The sequence below is a fragment of the Podarcis bocagei genome (genome assembly GCF_964188305.1).
Source record: "Podarcis bocagei genome assembly, chromosome: 7".
Taxonomy (NCBI): Eukaryota; Metazoa; Chordata; class Lepidosauria; order Squamata; family Lacertidae; genus Podarcis; species Podarcis bocagei.
The window spans coordinates 11461044-11486088 of NC_138132.1; the positions used below are offsets into that span (position 1 = coordinate 11461044).

The 25045-nt window shown below is 40.4% G+C and overlaps 1 protein-coding gene across 1 annotated transcript; it reads left to right on the forward strand.

The window, feature by feature from the left end:
- The first annotated feature begins 1064 nt into the window (after window positions 1-1064).
- Window positions 1065-23612, forward strand: LOC308591732 (histone-lysine N-methyltransferase PRDM9-like). Its single transcript, XM_081202627.1, has 10 exons — window positions 1065-1868; window positions 2505-2628; window positions 3540-3644; window positions 8900-8973; window positions 10474-10591; window positions 11731-11871; window positions 14162-14433; window positions 17560-17627; window positions 18808-18989; window positions 21482-23612. Exons 1-10 carry the CDS (start codon window positions 1374-1376, stop codon window positions 22798-22800), a joined length of 2898 nt encoding a protein of 965 aa, XP_081058753.1. The 5' UTR covers window positions 1065-1373; the 3' UTR covers window positions 22801-23612.
- The last annotated feature ends 1433 nt before the right edge of the window (window positions 23613-25045 follow it).

Genomic DNA, 25045 nt, shown 5'->3' on the forward strand with positions numbered 1-25045 from the left:
AAATTAAGACAATAGAAAAAGTACAACGAGAACGATTGGAAGTTTTTTTCAGAAGACTTTATTAGAAAAGACAGGATGTTATAACCAATATTCATTTCTTATTGTTAACTCTTTTTTGCTTTTTATTTTTATTTCCTTTATCTTCTTTCTATTATATTTTTTGTTTAATTTTGATGTAACTATTTGTAATATATACGTAAGATGATATTTTAAATCAATAAAGACGAATTTTAAAAAAAGAGAGGAAAAAACAGCGGAAACGGCTCCAGAAGCTTAAAATCAATCACATCACTGAAGTCCTTTTTCCTGCCCACTTTCCCTGTTCCCCTCATAGTCAGGGGAATATAGTATTCCTGTGGAACACCTTCCCATTAGATGTCAAAGAGATAAACAACCCTGGGACTTCCTGCAAACATCTGGAAAAAGAAGCCCTGTATGGGGAAGTTTTTAAATGTCTGATGTTTCTATGTGTTTTTATATTTTGTTGGAAGCTGCCCAAAGGGGCTGGGGCAACCCAGTCCGATGGATGGGGTTCAAGCCATTATTATTATTATTATTATTATTATTATTATTATTATTATTATTATTATTATTATTATTATTATTATTTTTTATTATTATTATTATTCCAGCTTTTCCTCAGTCCCAGATGTGTGGGGCGCTGCCTGTGGTGGCTACTTAATGGCAAGGGGGAAAGGTACTTTGCACGTGCTCAGAGGCATGCCATCCTTTGTGACAAGTTCCCTTCAAACTCTGGTTTTCCTCCACCAGCTCTTTCTGAAGACCACCCTCCTCCTCCAGTACTACTGCGACTGGTATTCATTCCCCATGAAATCGTGGATTCCCTTCCTTGCAAGGAAACATTTTCCTCAGGATAGAAGATTCCCCGCTTTTCTACACTTGCCCCTCCCCCCCACCCTCTTGCCTGAGGTAAAACAAAAAACCCACCACCAACGAACGCAGCACCCTGGCGGTGAGACACCTGTAAAAGGAGAGAGAGAATTTTCCCGCGCTGCCCGATGATTGGCTGCAGCTCACCCGCTCTTGTCGCTCATTGGCTCGCGCGATTTTTGGCGCCTTTTCCCTCTCGCTGAGGGAAGGAGATGGCTCTGTGGGGCTGAGCGAAAAGGCTGGGCTGTGGCGGGGAGGATTTCAGAGAGGGGCGAAGTTTAAACAGTTCCCTCGCTGCTTGTAGAGCAGGGAAGCCCAAAGTCTAGGGCTGAACCCCCCCCCCCAAGATTAAAGGAGGAAATGCCCAGTTTGGGCTGAGGGAGGAAAGGGGAGAAAGAAAGTTGACTGGGATGGAAGGAGACTGAGGAGGGAGAGATGATTAAACTGGGCTGAAATTTGGGAACTGAGGGAGGGGGAGAGAAATGGCATCTGGAGCTGAGATGCCCACTGGGACAGAAGCCCAGGAAAGAGGGCAGAAAATGCCAGCTGGGGCAGGAGCCCAGGGAATGTGGGAAGAAATACCTCCCGGGGCAGAAGCTCAGGGGTTGGGGCAAGAGATGCTCAGGGATGATGAATGCCAAGGGCTGGAGGGCAGAGGCAGTTCCAGCAGGGGAGAAGCGGGAGGGATGAGGAGAGAGGCATCTGACAAGAACGAAACCCCAGGGAAGAGGGCAACTGAGGCTGAATTGCCTGTTCCCAGTGGGGGAGATCTCATGGGAAATGATCCCAGAGATCTGAGAGGAGAGCCCTTGGAGAAAGGAGCCACTGGGGCACCGCCTTCTTCTGATTCTCTTCTTACAAAAAGTGTTGAGGCAGGGAGGATGGGGCCAGGTAGCCCCAAAAATAGTTGCTTAGACAGGGGTTCTACAGAGAGGGTCAAAAAGCCAAGCCATAAGAAAAGGGGGCAGAAGCCCAAGGTGAGGAATTTGGAGTAAGCAAATATCCCGTAAAGAGACCTTCCATCCTAAAATGTGGCAAGCTTCTTCAAGTTGAGACTTGCTGCTTTTAGCAATTTTGCAGGCTTGGGGAAGTCACACACAAATGTTTTAATTAAATAAAAATAATGGGGAAATAATATATAATTTAAGAGGTGTAAATAATAAGATTTCACATGTAGCTCAGTTATTGCTGGAGAGTCCCATAAAGATGGGAACCTTGACAATCATGCTACAGTCACATGACACTTTATCTGTAGTTGCCAATGCCTGATAACATGCAGCAATCATTCAAAGTTGGCAAAGTAGTGTAGAATTTCCATGCAATTTGGAAACTTTGGGTGCAGACTGGACAGGAAAGCCATAGCTAAATTTTGTTTTAAATAGATCTGGTTCAGGGACATGGTAAAGTATGGCAGCTGCTCAGCTTGTACAACAGCTGGACTTTCAAGAGCAGTCCCAGCAACTTAGCTTGTTGTTAGACCCATCAATTAATTGGTGTGCAAATTTAAAAGTGTGTAATTTCACTGATTGATTTCACTTTACTTGTAAAGTCTTTGTTTCTAAGTAAAACACATGATATTATGTGTCTGTACCCACTTTCTTCCTGTGTACTAGGCTGAAGATACTTTTAAAGGGCTGGCCATCTACTTCCCTAAAGAGCAATGGGCTGAAATGGGAGAATGGGAAAAAATTCGTTATAAGAATATGAAAGAGAACTATGAGTTTATGACTCAATTAGGTGAGAGAAATTACTGAAAAGTAAGGAAGGAGTATAGATTATTTAGCTGCAATAAGATCTCTGAGTTGAAGAACAATTGAAGAATTGTTCACTCTTGCACCTTATTTTACCTTTATCAAATAGTAACATTCAAAGGGTTCATCTATGTGACATGTTAAAGTTAGCAAAGCATATATTTTAGTGTGTATTTAAAAGTATAACTGTCAGGCTTCCAAGGGCTCTCAATGATTACAGCCTGAAGCTCAGCTCAATTACACCATATATTAACTATGTTTGTAAAAAGGTTAAAATTTAGAACTCTGTAGGCAGAATTAGGACCAGTAGAGAAGGCAAAGAGAGATTAATGAAAGAAGTATGGAACTAGAAATAATGCTGAAATTGTACCTGGGAGGTCTGGATTCAAATTCTTTTCCAAGCATGACTTCACCTTATATGCTTGGTTAAGTTACTGGGTTGAATCAGTTAAGTTGCACATTGGCTGCAATCTAATCCACTTTCCTGGTTGTAGACCCCAATTGAAAGCAATAGGGCTTACTTTTGAGTTTCTTAGAATTGCTCTGTAAGATACCATTGAAACATTTGTCTCCTTTTCCCACACCTCTCCCATGTTGTGGACTGCAGAGGATAGATTGGTCTTTCACTGATACAGTACTTTTTCTTTTTAACAAAACCTTTTGGCTAGGTATACTATGTGGCAAGTGATCTGAAGCCTTTCACATTGGATACAGATTCTGGGGGATGGGAAGGGCCTGGTTTTCCCATACCATAGCAATACCATAGCATTGATTATTTTGTCTTTTATTGGCATTTGACATCAGTTGAACAGAGACAAATTTCTGGAAGCATTCTTTCAATAAGATGTTTGCAGACAACAATTTTTATAGTATCTTATACCTGATATTTTTTATTAGGTCTTCCTACACCTAAACCAACATTTATGTATCATGCACGACAACCTCCCAAAACTACAAATGAGTCCTCTGAGTCTGATGAGGAATGGACACCAAAATCTATAGGTAAATGATTACTATAGTCATTCCTGAATACATGCAGCCCTCCAGGCTTCTGTATACGGGCCATAGAACTCTTTGCAGGCCATACCCCTCACCAGCAGTAAAGTCTAAGAAAAATTCTGCTGGAACAGACCATCCTGTTTCCCACAGTGCCTAGCCAGATACTTCTGGGAAGCCCATAAGCAGGGCATGAAGGCAATGCTCCCCCTTTCTGTTGTCCCTTCAATCAACTTAGCATATATCTGAACATGGGCATTCCATTTAGCCATCATAGCTAATTGAAAGATAAATGCTCTATGATTGACTGCATTTGTCTCTTTCTGGTGAATGACATATCTATTACTTTAGTTACATTAATTTTGTGAGATGCAGCTGATGAATGTAACAAAATGTAGTTTATGTGATGAGACCCAACTCATCTACATTGGTTCATTTTGCTCGTCACTACTAATAGCCCTTATGTCTCATACTTGATTTTCCTTTGCTCTGCCTATATGAATATTCTGTTGCAATGATGGGGAATGAGTGGCCCTCCAGAGATGACTCCTGTAATCCTTCACCATTAGCCATGCTGGCTGGGACTAATGGGAGATGGAGTTCAACAACAATTGGAGGGGCACTGGTTCCCCACCTCTGTTCTGTTGCTATACTGTGTACTCTGGTGCATAGATCAGGTTGCAATTTTGCTGTATTCTTTTTATTGAATATTAATCTTTTGCATTAGAATGGTTTTATATTCATTCTAAAGCTGAGCATCTAATGGTGTTTCATTAATTCAATACTGTATCAGCAATGAGGTTATTGTCATATTGTCCCTATATTCCCATTCATTCCATGTATATACAATCATATAAGGAAAGTCTGGAGCTCAGTGGTACAGCATGTGTTTTGCACAGAAAAACTCTCAGGTTTAGTCACTGGCATTTCCAGGTAGAGCTGGGAAAGACTTGTGTCAGGACCCCTGGAGGGCCACTGCTTTTTTTTTTTTATAAAATTTTTATTGGTTTTACAAAATTTTAGAAAACAAACAAACACTTAAAAGGACAAACATACATGTATAATTTCATATCATATTTTCATAAACCTCTTTTCTGGGACTTCCCCATACCCCCCCTTTCTGCATCCCAATGTCCATAATTTTATAGCAACTCCCAATTGTTACTTTCCAACCTCTGTCATCTTAGTCCTCTCCATATTCTAACCTTGTATCACTGTATCCCTTTGTTTCTGAGAACCACAACACTTTAACATTCATTAAGTTTATAATAGTCCTTAAGATAACTTTTAAATTTTCTCCATTCTTCTTCCACCGTCTCTATTCGTTGGTCATGGATTCTGCCTGTCATCTCGGCCAATGTCATATAGTCCATCACTTTCATCTGCCATTCTTCCAGAGTGGGTAGATCTTGTGTCTTCCAATACTTCGCGATAAGTATTCTTGCTGCTGTTGTAGCATACATAAAAAAAATTCTGTCTTTCTTTGGCACCAATTGGCCGACAATGCCCAGGAGAAAGGCCTCTGGTTTTTTAGGAAAAGTACATTTAAGTACCTTTTTCATTTCATTATAGATCATTTCCCAGAAAGCCTTAATTTTCGGGCATGTCCACCAAAGGTGGTAGAAAGTACCTTCAGTCTCATTACATTTCCAACATTTGTTATCGGGCAAATGATAAATTTTTGCCAGCTTGACTGGGGTCATGTACCACCTGTATACCATTTTCATAATGTTTTCCTTTAAGGCATTACATGCCGTAAATTTGATACCGGTGTTCCATAACCATTCCCAGTCAGCTGACATAATGTTGTGACCAACATCCTGTGCCCACTTAATCATAGCCGATTTGACTGTTTCGTCCTGTGTATTCCATTTCAGCAACAAGTTGTACATTCTAGATAAATTCTTAGTACTGGGTTCTAACAATTCAGTTTCTAGTTTTGATTTTTCCACCTGGAAGCCAATTTTCCTGTCCTGTTTGAAAAATTCCATTATCTGATGATATTGAAACCAATTTTGTACTTTATGTTTCAATTTCTCATGACTTTGTAATTTGAACTTATCTCCATCCTGTTCCAAAATTTCCCAATACTTCGGCCATCCGACCTCCATATTGAGTTTCTTCACTGCCTTGGCCTCCACTGGTGACACCCATCTAGGGGTTTTGTTTTCCAACAGATCTTTATATCTTATCCAAACATTGAACAATGCTTTTCTAACAATGTGGTTTTTAAAGGCACTATTGATTTTGTCATACCATAAATATGCATGCCAACCAAAAGCATTATTGAAACCTTCCAGATCTAAGATGTCTGTGTTCTCGAGGAGCATCCATTCTTTCAGCCAGCAAAATGCTGCTGCCTCATAATACAATTTTAAGTCCGGCAGGGCAAAACCCCCTCTTTCTTTAGCATCTGTCAATATTTTAAATTTGATTCTGGGCTTTTTGCCCTGCCAGACAAATTTCGAGATATCTTTCTGCCACCTCTTGAAACATTCCATCTTATCCAGAATCTGCAAGGTCTGGAACAAAAATAACATTCTAGGCAATACATTCATTTTAATCACTGCAATTCGGCCTAACATTGACAATTTCAAATTTGACCATATTTCTAGATCTTTTTTAATCTCTGACCAACATTTTTCATAATTGTCCTTGTACAAATTCACATTTTTAGATGTCAGATAAACCCCTAGGTATTTAACCTTCTTGACCACCGTCAACCCTGTCTCCTCTTGGAATTCCTCTTTTTCCATCTCTGTTAAGTTTTTTCCTAAAACTTTAGTTTTTTGTTTATTCAACTTAAATCCAGCTACCTGGCCAAACAGTTGGATTATTTCTAAGACCCTTTTCGTACTAGTGTTTGGCTCTTGCAAAGTCAATACTAGGTCATCTGCAAATGCTCTTAACTTATACTGTTTAGCTCCGACCTGCACTCCTTTAACCTGCTGGTCATTCCTAATCATATTCAGCAACACCTCCAGAACTGAAATAAAGAGTAGTGGGGAAATTGGGCACCCCTGTCGTGTTCCTTTTTCTATTTTAAGTTCCTCAGTTATTACATTATTTACAATCAATTTAGCTTTTTGTTCAGAATATATTGCAGCCATACCATTCTCAAAACCTTGGCCTACCCCCATCCCATGAAGATTCTTTATCATAAAGCTCCAAGAAATATTGTCAAAGGCTTTCTCCGCGTCCACGAAAATCAGTACTGCTTTAGTATTTATATTCACCTCTAGCTTTTCCAAAATGTCTATTATATTCCTTACGTTGTCTGCTAGGTGTCTTTTTGGAAGAAAGCCTGCTTGGTCCTTATGAATCTTTTCCATCAACACTTTTTTAAATCTTTTTGCCAAAATGTCTGCAAAAATTTTGTAATCCACATTAAGTAGTGATATTGGGCGGTAGTTCTTCAATTGGGTCTTTTCAGTCTCTGTCTTTGGTATGAGTGAAATATATGCTTCTTTCCACGATTCTGGTGCCTTTTTTCCCTCAAGGATCTCATTACAAACTTCTTTTAGTGGTTGAATCAACCATTCCTTCAGCGATTTGTAGTATCTGGAAGTCAGCCCATCTGGTCCTGGAGATTTGCCCAGTTGCATATTCTGAATGGCAGCCTCAATCTCTTGTTCTGTTATTCTCTGGTTCAGATCCATCTTACTTTGATGAGAGATTTTTTGTAATCCATATTTATCAAGGAATTTATCTATATCTTCTTCGTTTTGCGGGCCTTGAGTATAGAGTTTTTTGAAGTAACTCAAAAAGCAATTTCTAATTTCATTGGGTTTAGATATATTTTTTCCATCCACTTCTAGGCTTGTAACTGTATTTAATTTCTGCCTTTTCTTCAGTTGCCATGCCAGAAGTTTGCCACATTTATTTGCTGATTCGAATGTCTTTTGTTTCATTTGCTTTATCTTCCATTCAATCTCTTGGTTCATCAATTCCATGTATTGTGTTTGATATAACTTAATCTCTCTTAAAATCTCCTGGGACTTTGGTTTTGTTCTTAATTTTTTCTCTCCTTCCTTTATCTTTTCCAAAATCTTTTCTTTTTTCTCATTTTGTTTTTTCCTCTTTATTGAGTTTTGTTGAATCAAGAAACCTCGCATTACCGCTTTACTTGCGTCCCAGATCACTCTTTTCTCCACGTCGGCCCTCAAATTTATTTCAAAATAGTCTTTTAAAGTTTTTCCCTGGAGGGCCACTGCTGGACCGTGTCAACAATACTGAGATGGATGGACTAATGGTTGGGACTAATGGGAGATGGAGTTCAACAACAATTGGAGGGGCACTGGTTCCCCACCTCCGTTCTGTTGCTATACTGTGTATTCTGGTGCATAGATCAGGTTGCAATTTTGCTGTATTCTTTTTATTGAATATTAATCTTCTGCATTAGAATGGTTTTATATTCATTCTAAAGCTGAGCATCTAATAGTGTTTCATTAATTCAATACTGTATCAGCAATGAGGTTATTGTCATATTGTCCCTATATTCCCATTCATTCCATGTATATACAATCATATAAGGAAAGTCTGGAGCTCAGTGGTACAGCATGTGTTTTGCACAGAAAAACTCTCAGGTTTAGTCACTGGCATTTCCAGGTAGAGCTGGGAAAGACTTGTGTCAGGACCCCTGGAGGGCCACTGCTGGACCGTGTCAACAATACTGAGATGGATGGACCAATGGTCTGACTTAGTATATAGCAGTTTCCTATGTTCATTCCTTTTTCTTGGCAACACAATGTGTAATATCATGGGATACATTCCTGTGATGATGCATTCATAATCATAATAAAAGTGAAGATGCAGAGAAAATATTCTAAACATCAATCAATCAAGAGACATTTATTGAGGCATTATTGTTTTTATCATTCCATAAACTGAAGGAGAACCACCTGCCTGTTCAGTTTCTATTTATTTAAATCCATGCTACCAAATGTCTTTCTACTGGTGAAACAGTGGCTGGGGAAACCCAGCCAGATGGGCGGGGTATAAATAATATTTTTTTATTATTATAACAACACATTTTTGCAAATATACTCCTGGAAATTACCATGGAGAACTGGCTGACAGGAACTGGAGAAATTTAGTGGATGGTTTGGAGCTATAGCTTTCTCCAAATGATTGACTGGTATAAATACCAAAGTTTGTGTATATACTGCACAATACACCCTTTATCCCCCCCCCCTTTCGGGTTTATATGTTCAATGATAATATTTTAATTTCTAAAATATTAGTTTGCTTCTTATTTCCAGTAAAATCTTTTAGGACACCATGTAACCTGAATAGCTGGAAAGAGGAAAAGAAAAAAAAGTACCCTCTTGATCAAGTAAGATAGTTTTGGATATTTCAAGTGATTTGCAATTTCTGTTTTTTTGTTTGTCTGATGATTCTAGCAAACATCGAATCAAAATAGTTTGGAGAAACATTTCATGTGTTTGCCCTGATATGGAAATAAAGATATTAATAAAAGCAGGGTTTGATGGGGCATACTTTTTATTTGAGTGGAAATTTATTGTTTACAATCATTAGCTTTTAGAGAAACAATTTGACTTTTGTAGTCAGTGATCATAACATTACACTTTCAAACAAAGGAAGAACCAAAACAAACAACTGAAACAAAGAAACAAACTCTGAAATCAACACAAACTCTGGAATCAAATGTGTAGGAGACTGAGGATAAGCTACCCATCTGACAGGGTGACCTGTAGTTCACAAAACCCACACTATTTGCTGACACACTGAAAGACTGTGAAAAATATTTTCTTTCTTTAAGTATGTGGAAACACTAATTGAGGGAAGGGGAACAGAACACAGCTGGACACTAGCTTGCACATTATCAGTGTATACCGCCAATATAGTTAGTAGCTGCTGCTTTAGATTTATGGTATCACATGAAGGTGTGTACTGCTGTACACAAGAAACTGCTATGTACAAAAGCACACTGTGAAATAGTAGCCCATGTGTGTTTCAAAAGCTTCATGTGGACACAGCCTAATAGACCAGCCTTCACCAGTCAGGGGTAGTCAACCGTTTTATACCTACTGCCCACTAATGCATCTTTCTTAATGGGAAAATTTCCTTACCGCCCACCAGTGTTCGATGGAAGGATGATTCAGCTTGTGCAGTAGAACCCCCAACCACCCACCTAGAATCCTGAAACGCCCACTAGTGGGCAGTAGGGACCAGGTTGACAACCCTTCTCCAGGTGTTTTGAATTCTAGTCAGCCCCAGACAACACAACCTTTTCGACATGAGGACACTATGTAGCTATTTCATTGGGTTGAAAGTCAAATATATAATATGTTCATACATTTAAGTCATGATTGCTGCAGCAATTCATTTTCTGTTCATGTTTGAAGGTCTTTCTGGGTGTTAGCATTAATAGTCACATGTTCAAAGTTATTTCCATGTACCATACTTTTGCTAAACATTGTACTCTTTAGCCAAAGGAGAGATTCCTGAGAAAAATAAATAATTAAGTATGGCTTGGGACTGTCTCGTAACTGAATATACTAACTGGTAATTTGTCTAAATGATAACTGCCTTTGTGGAAATATTTAAGAAGATCTAAATTAATATGATCACTTTTAACACCCAGTAAATACACATGATTCACAAGCCCCCTCTTAATTCTTTATGAGTGTTATTTGAGATGATGATGATGATGATGATAATAATAATAATAATAATAATAATAATAATAATAATAATAATAATAATTTATTTGTACCCCTCCCATCTGGCTGGGTTCCCCCAGCCACTCTGGGCAGCTTCCACAAAGACCAAAAGATGTTAAGATTTAATAGAAAACAACTTTTTGTTGCAGAATAAGCAAATAAAAACTATGGGACTTACTTCCAAAGACCAAGAACATATAAAGAAAACTGACAAAAATACATGTGCAGATGTTCATACGACAGACATTGCAGCAGAATCAAAGACTGGTAAGTGCTTGGTAGAGAGCCATTTATTTATTTTCTTAATATTTTAAAATAATAATTACTCTGCCCACTGTGTTCTTTACAGCTTTTTGACATTTAATTGTAAAGGGCACTCTCCAAAACTGGAACTGGAAGTTTTTCTAATGATCTGATCTTATGATCTGTGTAAGACAATTTTTTTTGATGTAATTGTATGTAAGAGCAAAAACAATGTTGCATGTTGTTTTCAAGTCCAGTACAGCAAAATGACAGAGAGCTTACACTGTGCAGCTGCTCAAGCAGTTCAAATCCACCTAGCCAATTACACTGTGAAAGACTTTACATGAGTCAAATATGGAAGGAGATGGGGCATGAAAGGGACAGGGTGTGTTAATAGTGATGTTTAAGTGTGAGCTTATCCATGTTAACAGGACCAGGCATTCCTGCAACCATGAAATATGAAAATTGACTCAGAATTAAATTTCTAACATTGATAAGCTGCACTTAAATGCAGACATGTCCATGTTAAAAGATATTCTTTGTGCTTAATGAAAGTTGGGGATTTTTTAGGTGGTTTTGTCTCATTCTGAAAAGGGCTATGGTTTAGTATGGTATTTCTAGGTCGGAGCAAGATTGGTTAATATTTTGCTGCCTGTGAGCCACATTGTCACATATCCAGGCTCTCAGCCAATCTAGGTAATTAAGCATCGCTAGTAAAGAGCATAACTAATTCTGTTTAGATGCCTAGTGAAACGTTTTGGAGCACAGCCAAGCAAAATCTTCAGGAGGAAATAGGGAACATTTTAATTCTCAGCACACTGTATCTGTCACTTCATGTCCAGTGTGGTATGTTCATCCTATGTTCTTTACCATCTGCTATTCTTATGTGTCTTGTTAGAAATGCTGAAACTATAGAAGATTTTATTATAAGGAGACAATGCCATTTCAGAGTAGAATATCCCACAGGGTTCTACACACATCTTGCAGAAACAAACGTAGATATATTCAGGCATTCTGCTTATATGTAAATCCTACACATGAGCAAGGCAAGCAGGGACTAATGTGAACACCTAAACATACCTAATGTGATTCAAGTTCTTGTATTCCATGTACTTTTGCTTTCCATGAGTTTATGCGTTACAAAATTAGATTATATACTTCAGATATTGAGAAGAAAGCTTTGTCGGGGAAAGCAAAGAATAAGAAAAGAGATCAGGAGAAAGAAGTTAGTACATACAGTTTGCGGAAGAGGGAGAGAAAAACATATATGGAAATAAATGAGCCAAATGATGATGATTACTTGTGTAAGTTTATAATCAGCATTTTCCATCTTCAATTCTTACGTTGCCTTGGAAAAATATTTATAAAACAGTGCTTTTAGATATTCTATTACATATTTTTCAGGTTCAGGTTTATTCATAATTCTAATGCTAATAATGCTAAGAAACTCTCCCTTTATGCTTATATTTTAAAAAGCGCTTAATCAAAATTATGTTAATTAAAATGCCTGTATCAGGCTTGTAACAATTGTCCAAAATTGGAATAGGAAGAGCAATTCTATACTGGCACTATTAAACTCTCTTTTTGTGACACTACTCCATTTTGTAAGAAAGTACATCAGACTTTCATATAAAAAGTTCCTGAGCTATAATCAGTATCCCCAATCACATTTTAAAAAGAAAATAAATTTCCTATAAATTTGCCATGGGCCATTTATTCACAATAGACTCGCAATTTGATTATATTCACGGATGATGGGTGATGTAGAGAAGGTCTGCAGTTACCCTAGCCCTTCTCTAAACAGGAGGTGGTCTTAATGTCAGAATCTGTACAAGTAATCTGAGGCAGTTGAACTGAACTAATGCTGTTCTTGATTTGTCAGAAACTGGCAGATTGTGATAAAGGGTTAAAGCCAATGCTAGGCTTACTCAGTTTAGACCCATTGTAATTAATTTAATATTTAATATTACTAAATTAGATCATTTGATTTGAAAAGGACTTCTCTGAGTAAGAATTAACTGGACACAACACAGAGGTTTTTGAAAGGACTACGTATGCTATAGAAGTGCCAACAACAAACACATATTTCATACTCATAGAAATGAAAGTATCCAAAGACTATGTAGACCAATCCCATAGAATAAGAATAGACTGTCCATCTACCCATAACCACTCCTAGAGTGCAGCTGTCATCTGTGGACCACAGTGTGCCACACGGAGTTAGCAGATACAGCCAGTAATAGCTTGAGGGAATTTGTGCAATTAAAGTATGGTTACACACTATAAGAAAAGGAAACCCAACCAACCAAATGTTAGCGGCTAAACTAGTTTAGGGGGGAAATCCTTCCTTCTTCAAAGAGATTCCAATGGGAAACACGTCAATACCACTTAATATTCTGATAGGGAATGCCAAGGTTGCATAGCAGGGGAAATAATCCTTCTTAACATTTATGGGCAACGACAAACATAAGAAATAACGAAACATTTCCCTGAATTCATCCAACTGTACCATGAAGCCTTGGAGCACCCTATGGTGCTAGAACTATTGTTAAATGGAACTATCAGGGTTCGTAAAACTATCCCACACACCATCACCCCTCCCCTACTTTCTCCATCTTTTCTTCCCAGTGTGGTGTAGTGGTTAAGAGCGGTAGTCTCGTAATCTGGGGGACCGGGTTCGCGTCTCCGCTCCTCCACATGCAGCTGCTTGGTGACCTTGGGCCAGTCACACTTCTTTGAAGTCTCTCAGCCCCACTCACCTCACAGAGTGTTTGTTGTGGGGGAGGAAGGGAAAGGAGAATGTTAGCCGCTTTGAGACTCCTTCGGGTAGTGATAAAGCGGGATATCAAATCCAAACTCTTCTTCTTCTTCTTCTTCCCAACCTCATACTGTTTGCAACACTAACGTCTCACAACAAATGAAACTGATCTGTAGAAAACACAACTTGAAAAAAGAGACAATGCACATATTTTTGTATACTGATAAATATTTAATAAATATTATTTTAAAACAACAACTATCAGGCTGACTATGCCTAGAACCAGACAGAATTCTATCTGCTGCAATTAGATTATCTGCTGATCATATGCTATGTCTAAGGTGGGGCTTAGCAGGCTCATGGAAAAATGTATTCAGTCCTTGGGGAAGTTTCTTGGAACAACTTCCATTAACCAGCTTCTTGGTGCTCTGTGCTGCCTTGCTGAGAACCTGTGTTCTTTTTGTTTGTGACTTTGGCCTGTGACTGGACTTTGCTTCTCTTATTGACCACCCCCTCAATGTGACCTTAGGTTGTGAACCCAACCTTGCTCTCTGGACTGCCCCATAAGTAGACTCCCACCCCTGGCATCCTTATCCCCTGAAACAGTACAGTAGCCCTGCCCATATCACCATTCCCCAAGACCAGAGCTTCAGTTGGAGAGCCAACCACAAAATTCATTGTAATAATTATTGCACATTGACACAAATCCCCCACGTTTTACAACTTTAAATATTTATATAGATTGCCAATCATAACTGTAGATATTTGAAAAAACTCATTGATGGAAAAAACGTCCTGCAGCATCATGTCTCACTTATCTTTCTTTCCCTTCCTAGTTTGTGAATACTGCCTGCTATTCTTTATTGATGAATGTTCAGTTCATGGTTCTCCAGTTTTCATCAAGGATACAGCAGTAGAAATAGGACTGGAAGAGAGGGCCACCCTCACTTTACCTCCAGGTTTGAGAATTGGCCCATCAGGTATCCCCAAAGCTGGCTTTGGAGTCTGGAATGAAGGAGAAATTCTGCCTCCAGGAATTCATTTTGGGCCCTATGAAGGGAAAATCACAGAGGAAGAAGAAGCAGCCAACAGTGGTTATTCTTGGCTGGTATGATTTACCGTATTTTTTGCTCTATAACACGCACCTGACCATAACACGCACGTAGTTTTTAGAGGAGGAAAACAAGAAAAACAATTATTCTAAACGAAACAGTGGATGTATGATTTTTGTGGTTCATGCTGTGGCCACAGACATGTCATCTGACGGTGGGTTTGGGGTAGCCCAATGCAAAAATCCTGAGGATTCATGTGGATCCATGCTTTGTAACCACATTTTTGCACCATTGCGGCCCCATGAAACAGTGGGTGCGTGTGTTTTTTGGTGCAGGCTGTAGCCATGGACATGCTATGTGATCTGATGGTGAATTTGGGGTGACCCAGTGCAAAAATCCTGAGGATCCATGTGGATCCGTGCTTTGTAACCACGTTTTAAGTGGGGAGGGAAGGAAAAGCACTCAAGGGTCAAGGAGAAGGATGCTGCTAATAATGCAGGAGAGGCTCCTCTCCGGCTTTGCTCCTTTAGAACAAGCAGGCTCTGCGTCTCTCCCTCCTCCCCGGCAAGGAAACCACGATAGTAACCACTCTGAGACAAATCAAGAAAAATTGCGACCAATACTCTCCCCCAACAAGCGCAGTGAGGTCAACACACACACATGCAGAGAGAGAACTGGCCCTAAAGTCGCAGGGCGCTGGAAGTCGCAGGGGCTCTGGGGGAGTGAACGGGAAGCAGAGAAGGAGAACGATCCCTCACACACACAGAGACACACAGAGTGTCAATTCTAAAGTCGCAGGGAGAGTGAACGGGAAGCAAGAGAAGGCGAAGGAGCCCTCACACACACACAGACACACAGAGTGTCGATTCTAAAGTCGCAGGGAGAGTGAACGGGAAGCAAGGGGAGAAGGAGCCCTCACACACAGACACACAGAGTGTCAATCCTAAAGTCACAGGGAGAGTGAACGGGAAGCAAGGGGAGAAGGAGCCCTCACACACACAGAGACACACAGAGTGTCAATCCTAAAGTCGCAGGGAGAGTGAACAGGAAGCAAGGGGAGAAGGAGCCCTCACACACACACAGACACACAGAGTGTCGATTCTAAAGTCGCAGGGGCGCTGGGAGAGTGAAGGGGAAGCAGGAGGAGGAGAACGATAGCTCAAGCACACACACACACACACACACACACACACACACACACACAGCCCCTACAGTGGCTAATCCAAAATCGGACAGCAAAAAACTGCAGGCAGGGACAGAGAGCAGGGGTTGTTTTAAAGCAGCTAACTCCCGCTCTGCTTCTCTCCCTCCTCCCCGGCTCCGCTAGCTGACAGGAGCCGCTTACACCCGCTTTGCTGTTTCAAAGCGAGCCACGGACTGCTCACGACTGCAGCAGATTCCCCCGCCATCTGTACGTATTCGCTCCATAACACGCACAGACATTTCCCCTTACTTTCTAGGAGGAAAAATCTGCGTGTTATGGAGCGAAATTTATGGTACTCACAGCACTTTTATTTTTAAAAAAATTCCATGTAGAGTACCACCTTGCTGAATGAACAAACCCCACCCTCCAGGCAGAGTCAAATGACTTTGTTCAGTGCTCCTTCCCTTTACAATGTCAAGCTTGTGAGTACAGGAAGTAGAACCTTCTTCCTGATGGAACCACAGTGTTGGAACTCCCTCCTTAGAGAAGTCTTGTTCCTTCATCCTTTTAAGTTTTATGAAAGTGGTCAAGAAAGTTTCTGCCTTTTCTGTTTAATAATCCTCTGTTTTAAAGTATGATTTGATGGAATATCAATTATGAATAAACTTCCTTGAATGTTGTAGAAGTGGGCTAAAAATTGTATGTTAAAATGCATTTAATGAAAGAAAATTTGAAACAATAACTCAGAATGGTGAACTTCTTCATTTTAGTGTATCAGAACTCAAATGTTAATGAATACAAGCAATCCTATTGCTGTCTGTCACCACCCAATGTTGAAACACAATTTGAATTGCAGCAAGATCATAGATGGTTCAATGCAGAATTGTCAGGGCCTTGCAGGATGTAGACAAATGTGCACTGGGGTAGCGGGGCTGGACTCGGGAGAGGGGATCTGTTGTGGCAACCTGTACCAGCCAGGGGGCAAGAGTCAGACAGGGGAAGCTTCAGAGCTGGAGGTTGGAGCACAGGATGTGTTGGAGGCAGAGGGGAAAGAGGCAGGTCAGGCAAGGGAAGAGTTGGGTTCTTCCCCATACTCTCCTGCACCACTGTCTCCTAAAACCAGGAGGGGATTGAAGAAGGAAGAGCAGAGACAGCTTCCATGCAGGTGTAGCCACTGTGAGAGCCAGTGTGGTGTAGTGGTTAAGAGCGGTAGTCTCGTAATCTGGGGAACCGGGTTCGCGTCTCCGCTCCTCCACATGCAGCTGCTGGGTGACCTTGGGCCAGTCACACTTCTCTGAAGTCTCTCAGCCCCACTCACCTCACAGAGTGTTTGTTGTGGGGGAGGAAGGGAAAGGAGAATGTTAGCCGCTTTGAGACTCCTGAAGGGGAGTGAAAGGCGGGATATCAAATCCAAACTCTTCTTCTTCTTCTTCTTCTTCTGTGGCCCATCAATGAGAGGTACATAAACTAGTGGAGGGGGGTGGCTCCCCTTGTTGCTGCAACTGCTCCACAGAGCACAGGCCTGGGAATTAGGCAGTGTGGTTATTTGGAGCTATAGAACTACTTTCTAGATGAAGGCAAGTCCCTTCGACTCTATTCTGCCCCTGCCCTGTTCTGCCCCCTTGCTGCACCAAAAACGGTATGTGTATGCTGCTGCATGCAACTAGAATGTGCACAAGTGAAAAGGGTTCTTAGTAGTTGCAATATGTGGGAAGAGGAAGATGCAAGATATTACCATGGGGGTGGTCTTTGTGCCTGTTGGGGTTGCACAAAAGAAGGGGAAGACATGGAGGTGAAGGTGAAAACGGGTGCAAAGCAGGGCTGCAGAAACGAGAGTTGTGCTTTCGAACATAGGTTTGAGAGGGTGAAAAGGGGGCTTAGTAGTTGCATGCAGTGGGAAGGGGAAACTCTAAGGGGGTTAATAGGGGGAAAGGGCTGATGACCAAAGCAAGCAGGGGAGCAGAGCCCCTTAACATCCTACATATTGTTGTAGTGTTACCATATTGATGTGTGTGTTTCGTGTCTATTTTAATTACAGATTACTAGAGGGCAAAACTGCTATGTTTACATTGATGGAAAGGATGAAACTAATTCCAACTGGATGAGGTAAACATCCTTGATCAAACTAAATGAAGAGAGACTTTTAAAACAAGGGTCTTCATACACCTGGAAAGGCCAATAGAACAGAATAACTTAAATGTCATTCTGGGTGCCTACAGGTTACCCATCCGTACTCTTAATACAGTGGTACCTCGGGTTACATACGCTTCAGGTTACAGACTCCGCTAACCCAGAAATAGTGCCTCGGGTTAAGAATTTTGCTTCAGGATGAGAACACACATTGGGCAGCGGCAGCGCTGCAGGACCCATTAGTTAAAGTGGTGCTTCAGGTTAAGAACAGTTTCAGGTTAAGAACAGACCTCCAGAACGAATTAAGTACGTAACCAGAGGTACCACTGTATCTTTTAACTGTTGGGAGTAAAGCACAACATTTGCAATAACCTGCTTGAACTGTGGTGAGGAATAGACAGAAATGCAACCTGTTCTTCCTTCTTCACTGATTCCTTCTCTTTTAGTAAATGCTTGTCAGTAAAGTAGATCACTTCCTTTTAGGCCTTAATTCTTTTCTGCTTCTCCAAGTAGTCAGTATGAGTTAGCTTGTGCTAGTGGCTGCATCTTGGCTACATGTAAAATCTATACATAGAATGGTTCCTCCTCCAAGACTAATAAATGTTAAGTTTTCTTTATCCTTTCAACAGCAGTCTTACCAGGGTATTTTTTCTGCATACTGCTTTGCAAATTGTACACTATTTACCAAAGTTCAGTAGTGCCAGTACTAGAGAGAGAAGTGGCACCTTTCAAAGGTAAAAAGATCTTGGTTTGGAAAGAGAGTGGTGGGCCACTAAACTGCTTAGTGGGATCAGTCAAAGCTATGGGTTCATCATTCCTAGTAGAGCAAATGCCTGGTAGTCTGCATAAGTCTTGCTTCTGAAATGAATGGGAGGAGCAACCCAGACAAATATATTCTTCTACCACCATAAAAAAAGAAAGTGAAGTTACCACATGTAAGAAGACCAAAGTTTATTTTACAAAATTCTTTTGTGTGTTGTAACCTCCAGTGTATAATATGCCCAGTGTTCAACAAATTTAAAATATTTCAGCTGTACATTTCATTACTTGAATAATAGAAGAAAGTAATGCAATTGTTATGCTTCATAGTACTTCTCTATTTTCCAGCTTCCCTGACTGAGTACTTTTAGTTACCCTCTTAACAATGAACTTTCAGATATGTTAACTGTGCCCGGAATGAAGAAGAGCAAAATCTTGTTGCCTTCCAGTATCATGGGAAAATCTACTACAGAGCATGTAAAATGATCCTTATTCATTCTGAGCTTCTGGTTTGGTATGGAGAAGAATATGGAAGGGAGCTTGGCATCAAGTGGGGCTCTAGATGGAAATCAAGAAAAGGTATAAAAATCATGCATTGTTTTAAATCTTCCCTAACACTGAAATCTGTTATTGCTTCTTTTGTTTGTCTTAGGCAGCATTCTCCTAGATACATCTAATATATCTTCATATTTCTATGCGTTATATACAGTAAATCTAAAGGACTAGTTCATAGAACCATAGAATTGTAGAGCTAGAAGGGTGGTTGAGGTAAGAGAAATGGAGGACAGCTGGGGGAAAGCTTTCATGTTGCAGAGAAATGCACAAGGATTAGGATCAATTTTGCATGGTGAATATGTGGGCTGAAAAGACTGGTGCTGCGTTTTTGACATAGTGGTAGTGCTTGTATGACTTTTGAACATGACTCCAGTTCTTAAGTCTTCTCATATGTAGAGCATGGGAGCGGTGCCAGCCTTGAGCAGGCTGGCACAAGTCATATTGCTGCCTGCTGCAGGAAAGTGAAGTAACAACACACCTGCCAGTAATATGAGACATAGTCCACCAGGATATTATTCTGTGCCTGTCTCTTTGAAAGGAATGGAGGCGTCATACAAATATTGCTATGCCTCTCCTATTTATTTCAGTGGGAACTTGTGCAGTACAACATCCCCGTGGATTGTCCCACATTTGTTAAATATGGCTTTCCCCCTCAGTCAAAATCCATCAGCTGGGAGGTTGTCACACCTTGGCTCATGGTATACCCCCTCACATAGCATGCCAATATATTGTTGAACATCACCCCACTCTCTGAGCGGTGTGAAATTCCAGAGATTCTAGGAATGAGGGACATCAGAGTCTGTGGTGTCTTTAAGATTTATTTATTTATTTATTTATTTATACAAATATACAACCTGAGCCTGTGATGGAGGGACTCACAGAATCAACACCCCAAAATATATTGCTTCTTCCATAGTCACAGCCTTTGATTCAAATAGAAATCAAGTATGTTTCTCACTTTCTGGCTTCTGCTTTGCTTCTAACCCAGGTGTCACACACAACTGGCTATTGTCCTTCTAACTACCAGTCAGGTGAGAGGGGGCACCCATTTGTCCTCTGGCACAGAACAACTTGCTTTGTTATACTATTGACCATACTTAGGGCCATTAACTCGCCAAGGAATTTGCCTGGCTAGTTAAACAATGGAATTAGAAGAGACTCCAGCATCATACAGGCTGACACACACACACCCCGCCAAGGTCACAACAATACTACAGTTGTTGTAATATTAGGAAGAATTTCATCATATACAGTAGTTGTCTCTTGTGCAAATATCTAATTTCCTCTGTATGCAGGTGTTATCTTAAAAAATAAGAAATGCATTTGGCATAGAAGAAATTCTCTCTCAGAACTATTTTAATATAGTTAAAGCACCAAAATTTAGACTTTATTTGCATTCAATAGTATTGCAGTATTTTAACACACCTCCAGATTTTGGGTCATTCCACGCCAAATTACCTGGTGCCATGTGCTTTCATGACTCAGATTTTCTTCAGTTTTTTAAATGTGTAGATACTTATGAGATAGCCAAATTAATTTTTAAAGATTTTTTGCTCCAAAATTGGGAGCAGGAGAATTTTTTGAAAATTTCGTTTTTCGCGCAATTTAGGCTTATGCAATTTCTGCGTCAGTTTAGAAAAAACCCTCAAATTAATTTTTAAAGATTTTTTTCATCCAAAATTGTGCACAGGAGAATTTTTTGAAAATTTCAATTTCTGCGCGATTTAGGCTAATGCAATTTCTGCATCAGTTTAGAAAAAAACTACTGTTTGTTTTTGTTTTTTCAACCAGTTGGGCTTATTTTGGTATCAAAATAAAGCTAAATGTGGTCTCTTTCGAAATAAGGTATAAAAATGGTATTAAGAAAAGGGTCACTGACTATTCAAAGTGAATTTTTGTCATTTTATTCCTGGTAGGTTCGATAAGCCATAGCGCGCAAACCACAACTAACACGTGTATCATCCTTTTGTTGTAGAATGGGGTAACTATGTACTTGTTATGTTTTAAAAATAAGGAGGGTATTTTTTGTGGTTATAAAATAAATTGATTTTTAAGTAATATTTTTACAAAAAAATATTACTTTGTTGGACAGGTTTAAGGTCTCTTTGAGCCTGAAATAACTCACACATTTGTGAGAATAGTTAAAATTAAGTTTAATTTATTATTTAATAAAAACAAAATATATCTTAGAGCCCTTGTTCATTTTATTGTGTAAAACACTTCTGCAATGACATGGTCAAAGCTATTTTGTTTCCCATACATGTAATATAGTCAATGATGCTGTTTTGACCACTGTATGCAATATGACCTTTCCAAATGCTGTGGCCAGTCTTGGTCTTCTTACTGCTGCTTGCTCCTTCAGGACAACCCTCTGTTTTGGCATGTGTCTTTTTCCTTGGCTCTCAGTGAGCTTGTTGGGTCCTGTAGTTTCCTAAATAATGTAGTCCCATATGCCCATTTGTCATGCATGGTTGAAAATAGCTACTAAAACTCAAATCTTGTTTGTTCTCAAATAGTACACAGGCAGAATTCACGTTTGATACAGGAGCGAGGTATCACCTGTCATCAGTGTCCCTGCTGCAAATTGGCTTTCACTTTCAAAGATTACCTTCACAGACATATGAAATGGAGGCATTCAGGATATGGAATACAGCCTGAAGTACCTGAAAATGTCCTAGCAGAGAAATCTCTATTCAAAATCACAAATAGTGCTTCAAACAGAACTATGCTGCAGCACCTAGTGCCAAGTTGTGTTTACAAAGACAAAGATGAGGAGACACTGTTTTTAAAAGATATAAACAAAGAGACGCAGAGTAAAACTCAGGTTTCTAGATGCAATGAAAGTGGGACAACTTTAAAGCAGCTGTCACACCCAGCCCAACAATTATGTATAGGAGAGAGACCATGTTTATTTAGAAAGTGTGGGAGAAGTTTCAGCTACTCATCAGTGCTAGTCACTCCCATGCAAACACACACAAGAGAGAAGCCATATTCATGTAGGGAGTGTGGGAAAAGCTTTAGCCAGTCAGGCGTCCTGACCAGGCACAAGCGAATGCACACAGGAGAGAAGCCATATTCATGTGGACAGTGTGGGAAAAGCTTCAGCCAGTCAGGACACCTGGCCAGCCACAAGCGAACGCACACAGGAGAGAAGCCATATTCATGTGGAGAGTGTGGGAAAAGCTTCAGCTGGTCAGGAGACCTGGTCAGACACAAGCGAACGCACACAGGGGAGAAGCCATATTCATGTGGAGAGTGTGGGAAAAGCTTCAGCTGGTCAGGACACCTGGCCATACACAAGCGAACGCACACAGGAGAGAAGCCATATTCATGTGGAGAGTGTGGGAAAAGCTTCAGCCAGTCAGGAGACCTGGCCAGTCACAAGCGAACGCACACAGGAGAGAAGCCATATTCATGTGGAGAGTGTGGGAAAAGCTTCAGCTGGTCAGGACACCTGGCCAAGCACAAGCGAACGCACACAGGAGAGAAGCCATATTCATGTGGAGAGTGTGGGAAAAGCTTCAGCTGGTCAGGACACCTGGCCAAGCACAAGCGAACGCACACAGGAGAGAAGCCATATTCATGTGGAGAGTGTGGGAAAAGCTTCAGCCGGTCAGGAAACCTGGCCAGCCACAAGCGAACGCACACAGGAGAGAAGCCATATTCATGTGGAGAGTGTGGGAAAAGCTTCAGCCGGTCAGGACACCTGGCCATCCACAAGCGAACGCACACAGGAGAGAAGCCATATTCATGTGGAGAGTGTGGGAAAAGCTTCAGCCAGTCAGGACACCTGGCTGTCCACAAGCGAACGCACACAGGAGAGAAGCCACCTTAATGTAACATAGTGGATAGAGCTACCAGTTCCAGTACAGAGTATGGTGCTGTATTTTGAATGTTTTTAGTCATAAAGTAAGCAGCTCTGCATTTCTGCTTATCTAGCAGTTTTGGTGCATTTCCCCATCCGCTGTAATAAGCAGGGCTCTAATCATTTGCTGTCTACTCTGAAGGAAACTTCATCAAGTGACTTTTTCTAGAGCCAGCACCACTGCTCATACCACCTCATTGTTTTAGAGCTCTTAAAGACACAATTTTGGGTATATGACCCTAGAAGTGAGTTTTTGTGTGGCAAGCCCTAGAAGTTTATTTGGTGAACATTTTTTCACCCTTATGCTTTTTAATGCTCCACAATCTGATTAAAAATGAAAGAAGTGCCTATGTTTTAAATGTTGAAGTTTTGTAATAAGCATTTCTTCTTGAGGGCCAATATGAAAAAGCATAGGGTGCTATACTACTTGTGGAGTTACCTGATGTAATTTATAAAGCTACATTTACATTATCTCCTGCTAGCATCTTTTATGTTTTGCTGAAAATGTTTTCTGATGCTATACCTGATGAATCTTCACTAACCTCCTTAAAGATTATTTCCAAAATGAGCAAATGTTACAATGAGGTTCAGGAGCTCTGATTTGAAGAAAAAGATTCAACCCTGACTACTAGACTCTGCCACATTTCCATCTAACAATGAAATCCCAAGATTCCATAATTCAATTGAACAGTGCTTGCACACTGTGCAGCTCTTGGGCTTTATTTCAATGGTCAATCATATTCTGCCCATGTTGTCTTAATAAATGGCTTCTTCAAAAGTGACCGCTGTTACTGTCATAAATTAAGAGATAGTTTTCAATGTAACTGTCATATACTTTTTACATTAATCTGAAACTCTGGTCCAAATAACATACTGTATGTAAACACATATTATGAAATGTGATGCCTGCTTCTTCTAGCCAAAGTAGTTTTGTGAGGGAAACAGTCAGAAATGGAAGCAGGAGGGGAGTAAGATGCTTAATTCTTTATTTAGCTTTTCTTTTCTTCCACAGCTTTCCCTCAAGCCACTCTCCTCCAGGAGTGCCTGTTAAACTTGCAAAATACATTATTTGGAACCTTGCAAGGAGAAAAGTAGCTTCAGGAAGAGTTAGTTGGGAAATGCCATGCACATGTCTGTGTACAAGGATGAAATGCCTTCCTCTCCCCCCTCCCCCATTTCAGATTTCAACCACCAAAGCTTCTTTGCCTAAAACAACCAACCACATGGATTTGTATTACACGCTTTTGCATGCCAAGTATGTGTTAGCCTTGCAACTTCTCAAAACTCTTATATTTGCCAAATAATATAGTTCCATCTGCAGACAAAAGTAGAGCAAAGTATCAGGACTGAATCCTACTTGTCACAGGATAGCTGTGAATAGGATATCCTGTGGTGTTTTTTTGTTGTAAGAGTTAGTAATGGTACTAGAAGAGCTAATGTGGCTTGAGACCCCAGTGCTGTGGAAGGGAGCATAGTTAATTGGTTAACCCTTCTCTCCATGCTATTTCCCTCAGAGAACTGCCTGCATCCCTGCTGATGCTATTTATCTTCAAGGCAAACCCATACATATACGGTGGTAATACCCGTATGTGTTGCTCCACAAGGCAACTAGCTCTAGGGATGCAATTTGGTTTAGGACAAATGACATGGGGGAAGTGTTGAGCCCCCACTCACGGTGCAGTATCAAAAACATTTACCCTTCCTGATCCTGAAGACAGCCACTCCATCCTAAACAGCTTTAACTTGGTAGTCTTACTGACTTTATTAGGCCTTCTAAGTAAATGAAATGAGGATCACAGGCTCTTTGTGTATGTTATGTGTAGTAAGGGCTGATTCATATCATTCTTTTAAGGTGACTGAGAGATATGCAATAGATATTGCATATTGATGTTTCATGCCATAATGATAACACTTACATAGGTCGTTCATGCATAAAATGGACAGGGTGGAAAGCCTTCATGAATCCCCATCCCTTTGCAAGCATATCTTCCACATGGTGACATTATAGTACACCTAGATCAGGGGTCAGCAACCTTTTTCAGCTGTGGGGCGGTCCACCTTCCCTCAAACCATGTGGTGGGCCGGGCTATATTTTTTGGGGAGATATGAACAAATTCCTATGCCCCACAAATAACTCAGAGATGCATTCTAAATAAAAGCACACATTCTACTCATGTAAAAATACGCTGATTCCCGGACCGTCCGCGGGCTGGAT